The 9,992-nt window shown below is 39.4% G+C and overlaps 1 protein-coding gene across 2 annotated transcripts in view; it reads right to left on the bottom strand.

The window, feature by feature from the left end:
* Window positions 1-1,561: 1,561 nt before the first annotated feature.
* The window catches only part of kif1b (kinesin family member 1B), a 33,075-nt gene continuing 24,644 nt past the window's right edge, over window positions 1,562-9,992 (bottom strand). For both annotated transcript variants that reach the window (XM_053425044.1, XM_053425043.1), the window contains 6 exons: window positions 8,983-9,062; window positions 8,423-8,529; window positions 8,023-8,106; window positions 7,574-7,754; window positions 7,388-7,460; window positions 1,562-5,374 (listed from right to left, as the gene is read on the bottom strand). In XM_053425044.1, coding sequence (XP_053281019.1) covers window positions 3,842-5,374; window positions 7,388-7,460; window positions 7,574-7,754; window positions 8,023-8,106; window positions 8,423-8,529; window positions 8,983-9,062 — 2,058 coding nt within the window. In that variant the 3' untranslated portion in view covers window positions 1,562-3,841. The remainder of the gene's footprint in view (window positions 5,375-7,387; window positions 7,461-7,573; window positions 7,755-8,022; window positions 8,107-8,422; window positions 8,530-8,982; window positions 9,063-9,992) is intronic.

The raw sequence follows: 9,992 nt of genomic DNA, 5'->3' as shown, positions 1-9,992 counted from the left end.
AAAAATTACAAGTAGGGCCCCTTATACCTCAAATTGAACACTTTATATTAAATTAGAAGCATGTTTTCTTTGAAAGAATTAGAGCACACATGAATTATGAACTTATTTGGCAGATTACATTGAATGGGTAATTAGTATGGCAATAATAACACGTTTTAGTTGATCTGAGTGGTTGATATTATGTTCTTTTGATTATGAGACTGAAAATACTATACGCACATCCAAAGAGTTTAGGCTCTGTCCAGAAATTGTGGGAGAAAACAAACAGTGCATATTTATATTTATATGATGCAATATGGAAAACTGAATCCGGAGAACTGAAGATTTACAGGACGCACCTTCCTCTTCCTCCTCCTCCTCCAGCTCCTCTTCATCCGGTGTCTCAGCGACAAGGGAACGAGTCTCCACCTGTTTCTGAAGCTCTTGCAATTTGCTCTCGTAAACCTGAACACCAACACACAGGGAAGAGGAAAGAGAACATGGACGACCATCCATCAACCGCAATGATAGGTGATGTCAACAAGTCATTAAAGCTATTCAGTGTAGATTATTCTCTATTTGGGAATTCTATAATGGTACTTATTTCTAATACTGTGAACTGATGACTGTTGTTACTGGTCTAAATGACATATGGATACATGGGGCTTGAAGTACTAACTACACAGAGTGAAAACAGTTTCAGAATCATATCAACTGTGAAGTGAGATGAACATAATTCTTTTAAACATCTTTTCCTTATTGTACCTTGTCAAACCTCTGGATATTTAAAAATAGCGGTTAACTTAAGCTGGTGCAATGATTGAAAAACTTTGGAGATTTTTTTTGCAGCAATGAGAACACAATGTCCTGGAAACAAAACCTCCATCATGTAAACAACTTTTATTCTGATTGAATGGGCTGGAGCGGAGAGGAGGTGCTGCTACAAGCTGAGTCAACTGTAATCCAATGAGGGGCGCCATCCTCATCAGAGAGGAGGACAAGCTGTGGTCCCGATTACCTCATCCTGTTTGTTCAGTGTCTTCTGGGCAGACAATGCACCCTTTTCATATGTCATTAACCTCCACCCTGCTGAAGCCTCCCGATAAGTTCAAAATCTGAAAACTCTCCATTCATGCAATCCTTAGAAAGACAGTGTCACTGCATGTATCTGCCTGGATAGTTTAATGAACCATGTGAATAAAGTGCTTTCAAAACATTCTAATTCTTAAAGAAGTAAATGATGCCAGTTGGCATAGGCAAAATTCAATGTGATATTTCAGTGCAATAAGGTGAAGGCCAAGATATCTGGCATTTATTCCTCTACTGTATTTGCATCGTTACCATGATGTAGTGTTAAATTACAATAATAATGAGAAATGACTATCAATAAGGCTTTTGCAACTTGCAGAGTCAAAAGAAAATAAAAAAGTTGATATTTTCAAATGCAAAGTTACACACAATAATTTAAAACTATTAATTGAAGTATTTTCATCAAACCTAACCTAAGATGTTGTACACACATTTAGAGAACTGATTCTATCCCTTCAATAGTTTATTGGAAACAAAAAACAAGCAGCACCCATAACCGATAAATGCACTTGGAGCATTTTATTTCACTCATACTTGAAAAATAAATCACAGCGAGTCAGTATATTTCTCTTTTAAAATACTATTCCGATTTGTAGTGTATGTTCGCGCAAAGTGCTTGATTAAGGAAGCAACACAACTTGGTGGTAAGCAGCCACAATGAGGCACTGGATACTGCAGATTCAAAAAGAAGACGCACAACACTCAGACACTTAAAACGGAGACCTAACACAGACAACCTGTATATATGTATATTTCACAAAAACAGTTTCAGGTACATTGTCTGTGTGATGTTGTATTCTTTCCAGCTTACCTGGTCACTGTCAGCAACAGTGCATACATTAAATAACATTCTGTAATGGAGCATTTATCAGAGCTGGAGAAATGGAAGCGATTGCATGCAAAGATAGTCATGAAACCATGAGGTGTAGTGTGGAGAAACTGTCATCAAATCATTTTGGTTTTTGTTACAGCAAAATAAGGCAGAATATATACTGTCCAAAACTTAAACGACATCTTCACATCAGCAACTGCATCGGAAAGATGAACAGAAAATAATTCCATCATTCCGAAGCCAAGTTGAACATTTTGTCCTCAAAAAGTTCTTCCACGCTGCCGAGTGTCACTGTTTCTCTAAGATGATGCGAAGGCCATCTGGTAGTGAAATGTTAAAGTTAACGGATTCTCTTAAAGCTAAAACTGCAGCAAGGAAAAGACAGATTGGCAAGCCGACTTGCTGCTCATTCAAATCAATAAAAAATAAAAAATAAATCACAAGGACAACTGATTTCATAAACCACAGATCCATCTAGGTTACATGACTGAGCCGCATGTGATGCAGTGAAAACAACAAGGCAGTTCTCAATATTTCATTTGACATGGATATTTGTCCCAAATAACATTATGCAAATACTTCAAGTCTTTGTCCTTCCTCCAACATTTTCAAGGCGAGTCTTTGGGAACCATGGCAACACTCTGCAGGACATTCATCCAAAACACGGTGAACTCTGTTCTTACTCAGTCAGCCAGGAACCCAGCATTTAGTTTTATACAGCATGAAATATAAAATCAGCTTATGGTCTGTTTTTACAGGAAGAGAAGGGGGAACAATTCTAAATATTCTGGACTGCTTATAGAGAGGTTTTCAAAACATATAATTGTATGTTTCTTGACTTATAGTTAGGTCTTTCTCCCGTCAGTTCAGCATATAGGTTCTTAAATTTGAAAGTGTCTAAAAATCCGGATTCAATCAAACATTGATTATTGATGATAACATCCTGTAGAGGAATAGGTAATAATAAAAAATGTGAGTAGTGTGTAAGGGTTGTTAAAAATACTTAATTAAGTAACTCATTGCTAAACATTAAAAGTATAGTATTCATTTACTGATTATACAGAATATTTGTGACTTGAGGAAGTGCAAAAATACTGTAATACAATTAATGTGGCAGTTACATATTCAAAATAAATTTGAGAAGAAAGAAGAAAGTAGTTTGGGATCAAGCAATCAATGGACTTACTAAGAATTTGAATAAGGCAGAATGTTATTACTAAAAAGTGAAGTAAGTTTGGGTTAAGTTAGATATAAAGGTTACATTACAGCATTTAGCTCAAACCTTGTGCATAGGCAATAGATTAAAAATGAAGGTAAAAAAAATACTGAGCTGTAAATGTACAGCAGGTTTAATATAGTTAGAGCATGAAAAGGCACTTTTTGAAAAGCACTTTCTTTGACCACTACTACAGTCGTCAATAACTGTTTGTTTTCAATTGTAATTTGGGCTGCAATAACAACGTATTGATGAAATTGAAACACGTAAATGTGCTCAAACGGCAATGGCTGAAAACATTCATGACCAATCAATACTAAAATGACAATGTAAACTCAGAAATTCAACCATGAAGACAATTTTGGCAAATCAAAGCATGATTGATGAAATGTCACACATGCTGAAAAATAAACGAGGTGGGATGACAGGTCTCTTCTGGGGGGAAAAAATCCCCTTATTATCTATAGGCTTCAGTTCCTTATGACAGTTCTCCTAATGCTAGTGATGATGGCGCCACACGATGCAGCAAAAACTGATAAAACGGCATATATTATGGTAAAGGTGATAAAATGTCTATAATACATACAATATTTTTGGATCAACCAATAACACGCTGATCAAGTTCAACGGTGACAGTCAGTTTCAGCTGTTCACATGACTCTGAGCTGTTGTGATCTGTAATGTGTTTGCCTATTTAAAGTATTTGAAACGGGTTCCTCATTTACTCAGACTGTTGTCTCTCTGCTGGCTTTTAGATCAGGGACAGACATCTGCCTGCGCATTCGAGGAGGGGCCTGGAAGCTGATTGGATGGTTAGGATGGTCAGTGTGATGGTACTGCTGGTAGCCACCAAAGCCACTATCTGTATACATCACACCATTGTAGTGGAACGGCTGCTGCTGATGGTGTGGCTGGGGATGTACTGGGTGGTTCTGGTGCTGGCGGGGCTGGTAGAACACCTGGCTGTGCCTCCTGTTGCTTTCAGGCTGCTGCAGTGACTCCATGGAGCCAGAGGGCCGCTGGCGGTGATTAAAAGAGTTGCTGCGGCCACGTTCATGGGACTGCTGATGTTGGTTGTTCCTATAGTTATGTCTGTGACCCTGGCTTAAACCTTGCTCCAAGTCTCTGCTCCTGTGCTGGACTGATGGACTAGGCAATGGAGGAGTGACTTGGACAACTGCAGCAGCCATCTTTTCTCTAGATTGTGCTCCTTCTACCACCTGGGCTTCTCCTTCCTCTTCCTCTACAGCTTCTTTGGGCACCTTTAGCTCAATGACCTGCTGATCTGTGATAATGATGTGAGTACCGGGGCTCCATGAGTTGCGGTGCTTAGGGTTACTTCTGAAGGGAAAACGCAGCTTGCGATCCTCTGGTGGTATAAAGCGATGTGGTCCGGTTTGCCGGCGGAGCTGCTTGGAGATCTCTTGTTGCTGAAGGCCCTTAAGGCGCAACTGCTCTTGACGCATCCAGCGCATGTGGCCTCGCTTTAGGGTTGAGTCATCTCCTAGACTTTGGCCCATTTGCAAATCTGCTTCCTCCACATCAGGTTTTTGTGGGACTGGAGGTTTTCCCTCAATTGGGCTTGGTGTTCTGGCTGCGCAAATAGGTGCGGCAACGCTGGGAGGCTTTTCCTGTCCCTCTGGGGTAATGAGCGGAAGGACCTTTTCCATTTTAACCATCTTGTTCCTGAGAGAACGGATCTCGTCGTCCTTCATATTATTCTGTTTCTTCACCTCGTGCAAGATGTCCTCAAGTTTATCAATGTGCACTTTTAGTTCATCCATAACAGCCCCTCCTGCTCGAGTCCCATTGGTGATGACGTCATCAATGCGCTCATCGCCAACTCCGACAGTGTCCCAAACATCCCGAGCCACTGCCCTCCACGAGTCCCGCTCGTTAGGGTCCTTCTTCATGTAGCTAGCACAAAGCTCCTTCATCTTTACAATAGCCAGAGCCTCGATTTCTTGCCGTGTTTGGCGGAAATCATTGAGCGCTACTTCATAGCAGATTTCTTTGACCGCCTGGATCTTCAGGTCAGAGATGGTCACCCATTTGGAGTCCTTGGTGATGCGGCGCCGCTGTGGAACTTGGTACATTTTAACGGGCTCTCTTATCTTCCCGCTGCTGGGTAATCCACACTTTCTCACGATAGACTGCAGCTTGCTGGGGGGCAGCTTTTCCCTCAGGGAAGTGATCAGTCTCCAGCTCTCCTCACAAGACCTCTTATCTGAGTCATCCCCACTATCAGAGTCTCCATCCTTAAGAAAACAAAACAGGACAAAAACCAAATGGTTCCCAAAAAAAGAAAAATTACAATGGGAAATCAAAGAGAAGATGAAAGGATGGCTTGAAAAAAGAATGAATAAAAATAAATAAATATGCAACAAGGGAATTTTAACTCTCTCTCAAGTCTAAGAGCTTGAGCTAAGCTGTAGCTTAGGGAAACATTCAGAATGTTCAGCTTTAGGAAGATAACTATTTCACTGTAATAATAAAATTTATAATTCTGCATACATTGTAAGTATACAAGATGTATGCCAACATGCAGTTTAATTTTCAGAATTATGTTCAAAATAAAGATAGAAAAACAAACAAATACAACAAACAGTGGCTTCCATTGACTTTTTTGTCAGTTTGCCTTTCTCTTATTTTCTCCAGTGAAAGTGGTAATATGGATATGAAGTGATGTATAAAACGTTCACTTAAAACAATAGGCATGTCACCTTTAAAAAATGTAGTTCCCAATGTCGCATATTTATATTAAAAGTAAAGCTTTAGCATTTCTATCATGGTTAGAAAGAAAATATCAATAGAGGACAGTAGCTGATTGGAGCACTTCTGTATTGTTTTTTGATATTCCTCTTCTTTTATTTTTTGGTTTGGATCCCAAAACATGCTACAGTGGCATGCAAGTAGATGGGCTTTTGAGCTTTCCCCCTTTAGTCCAGAAGGTTTGAGTGGCTTTAGTATTAGCGGTGAGTTAGAAGACAGTGTTCTTGCAGTTGATCAGAAAGCCAGTAGAGAGAGCAGAGGCAGAAGTGAGGGTAAGTGTTAATCCACTACAAGAAAGATGTTAGTTGGAAAAAAATGCAGTTTCTCATTTTGTTTTTGTAGACAAAGCACATTACAGATCACAACCAGTTTGTAAAGATGATTCAGTTGTTGGGAATGATAGTGTATCTGAGGCTAGAATTGAATGTTACGCTGCTGGGGAGAGTGAACCTGTAGTTCCGCACATAATACCACCAGAGTATAAAAGGTCTAAGATTTGCTTATTCAACTATGAGCTGTCATAACTCTGTTGTTAAGCTGTAACCTCAGTGTGCTACAAGGTGCCAGGTAAGGCTGGCAAAGAGTGGTAGCCAAAGAAGTCAATGAGAAACCACATTGTCACTATCGGTCAAAAAACTACAGCAGGAATTGTTATCACAATGCATTGTACATGTCAGCAACTGCATTGAAGAGATGGAACTCATAAACAGAGCAAGAAAACTAGAGTAGAAATATAATCCAAGCAAATCAACAGCCACTTCAGCTCAACAGCAAACACTGCAACTTAGTCCAGTACCAGTACTTAGAGAGTTAAGAACACATGCTATTAACATGAACCATGCAAAAGCAGCATCAATTTATAAAAGACATGGGTGCGTGTTTCAATACTGACCAATATTCAGTCAGTTCTCAATGAATTCTTAATCTTAGTATCAAATCAACTTTAGCTGCAAGTTGCTGTTTTGCAAGATTCAGATCCTCTATAGAAAACACAGGAAAAGGGGAAACTGGGATTTGGAAAGGGGAAAGATTTACAAGCTAATTTTTGCTCGATAAAATTGCTACAGACAAAGGATTTCAACTTAAGAAGGCAGGTAACCAGAAACCAGTCTCAAACCAGAAAAACTTCCATGCAAGGAGAACAGACATGCTTGAGGAGTAAAGGTGTGATTCTCACATCACACACACACATCTCATAAGTGTCAGAGTGAGAATTAGTACTAGTCAGAACCAAGTGAAACTATCATACAAAAACCAAAAAGTAGCTTTCCAATTGTAAAAGACATAACAAACCATGCTTTAACTTTGAATTCCACTTGTGAAGCTGCTTTATATTACTTTATAGCTGACGTGAAAAATCATCAAGACTATGGCCTAACATCTATTAGACACACTGAAGTTACTACTAACTAGTCAGCAACCTCTAAAATTGAAAATGACAGAAATCTGAATACTAGTCACAAAGTGCGTTGATTAAATACCAGCTTATTTGAACTTACCAGTCGCTGTTGCTCCAGAAGTTGGTCTGCTTCTTCCTTCTCCTTCTTGTACAAGATCTCCATCTCAGTGAGCCTACAGAAACGAGTTAAATATATTGACATGATTGCACAATTAATGATACACTGTACACTCTAAATCACGACACCATTAGTAATTCACTGAGATTAAACCAATAGATTTCGTACCTTTTCTCCATTTCCTGCTTCATGTCGATGCCCTGTTTTTCGAGAAGTTCTCTCTGAGCAAAGGTCCAATCCACAGGCTCCACTGGGGTTTCAGCAGTTGGCGTCTTCTCCCTCTCAGCTCTGGCCTGTTCTGGGTGGTTGAACCGGAACACATGGTTCTTTCCCATAATGATACGGTTACCTGGAAGAAGATGGGGCAAACGTGGAGAGAATGAAGTTAACCAAGATATTACAAGCAACAGCAAACAGCTCTGACCTTTGTCTTCACCATATTTTTTATTTAAAGTAGAACATCCAAAGGCGTGTCCAAGCCCAAAAGAAAAACACTATAAATGGTTTTCTAGGGTTGTTTGGAAAGCAATAATCTCCTTTACCTCAGTCTACAAACATAATACAAATATTAAATCTATAGATTCCTTACATCTTTGGTTCTAAAATAGGATCTGTACCTGAACGAAGCTGGATTGCATTTACAACACGCTTGCCGTTGACGTAGGTTTCCGATCCCTCACAGGGTACCAGCATGACGACAACTTCAACAAAAACACATCAACAAATCATTAGTGACTCATTCTGAAATCATCTTTTTACATGGTAAAAGCCATACATCTAATCCTTTGAATGTTTTGATTACTAGCAGTTAGGGGAATATGTTTTCATTAGCAACAGAAAATGCACACATTTCATCTGCTGAGGAGGCATAGATTTGTTTTTGCAGGTTTTTATGGGTATAAATACCTCTTTTTTCATTATAATTTCATGATCTCTTGGATTCATGAATCCAGATGTTCAATCTATATAAATGCTGAAGAAAACCCAGCCATGCAAAGTAATAATATAGTGCCTCACCATTTCCATTGGCATTCCTCTCGCTGCGGAAGATGCAATGCTCTTCCTTGATATGAGCACCACTTAAAACAATGTCCTGTCGTCTCTCAGTGTCGGCCTGACCCACCCTGAAACAACCAAAGAGGCCATTTTGAGAGAGTAAACATTGTTCTCCCATTCTCTTGGCAGCCATTTGACAAAAAACTTGGTGCCAAAGCATAAATGGAATCTTAAAACCATTACTTATGAGAGGACAGTACTTCTAAAGCACTACACTATACTACAGACACTTCATCTGGGATTCTGTCATCCCCCTGGGGTGCGATTGTAACACAATACTCAAGGGGAACAGTCTGTAGAGGAGGCCAAAAGGACAAAGAGGGAAAGAAAGTAACTTTAGAAAGGGAAAAAAAAAGTGACAGACTAAGTCTTGTAAGGGTCTAAAAGTTTTCTTGTTAAACATCAAAAGAGAAAAAAAATTAAGTAGAGTGTGGTTTTTCAGAGAGTCCTGCCTGGGAGGAATTTCAAACATTTCCAAATGCTTCGCAACATCTCAGTGTCATAATTCAAGTTTTAGTTACCTTGTAATTCCATCTTTGATGTAGTAGAGCAGACACTCTGACATGAGAGGATCCTCGTTCAGGTTAACCAGATGTGGAGTCTACACATGAGACATGAGAGGTCGACAGTTCAGCACAAATACATCTGTAGGATGTCTCTTCTTTCATCAATATTCAGCAGTACAGCACTTAACAGGGTTAAACAGGGAATAGTTTCATATTTTACACTGATAACTAGGATCTGTGATACATGATCTCCTACATGAACATAGACAAAGAGTATCACACTGACACCTCTAGACTATGATACATCACAGAGCTAACAAACAATGCTAGCAGCAACTCCTCCAAACACCAACCTTTTTAGGGGAAAACACCCCGCTAAAGTCTGCATACAGATCACAAGGTTTCTCAACAAATTGCTAACCCATGGAGCGGCAGTGAGTGAAACAAGAGAAGAAGAAAGGATGACAAATGAGTGTGGACAAAAAGAAGGAACATGCAACAATTAAAGGTGGGGGGTGAAAACATGCCAAAAGAAGGATTCATTTCAAAGAGTGGAATCTTCTGAAACCTAAGCTGATCTAGTGACAGCTGGTGATTAAAAGATAACAGATCCCTCTCTCTCTCTCTGGTGCTATCATCTCTTAACAGACAAGTAAACGCTAAGTCTACTGGTATATAGGCTGCTGCCTCTACTGGAAGATACTGGAGAGTAGGAACAGTGATAAAAAAATTGTAAAAACAGCAGATCCAGAACATTGACATAAATAACTTTTTAAATCACTACTAAATATTAACTGTCATTTATGGGGCTACAGCTAATGGAGGAAAGGGGCTTTATCTGCCGATTAAACAAACCTTCTTAGTGGGAAAACAATCAAACTGCTCTTCAAATGGCGTTTCATGGCTAAGCTGAGTGTGTGAAGGAAGCAAATGAAAAAGAGTGGAAATACAGACAGAATGATAAAGTGAACAGATGAGAAAAAAAACAGTGACTGAACAGGGAGGGTTCTCATGGAAAAAAAAGA

This window comes from Pleuronectes platessa, chromosome 6, assembly GCF_947347685.1.
Source record: "Pleuronectes platessa chromosome 6, fPlePla1.1, whole genome shotgun sequence".
Classification (NCBI taxonomy): Eukaryota; Metazoa; Chordata; class Actinopteri; order Pleuronectiformes; family Pleuronectidae; genus Pleuronectes; species Pleuronectes platessa.
This window is presented reverse-complemented; position numbering and strand designations above follow the sequence as displayed.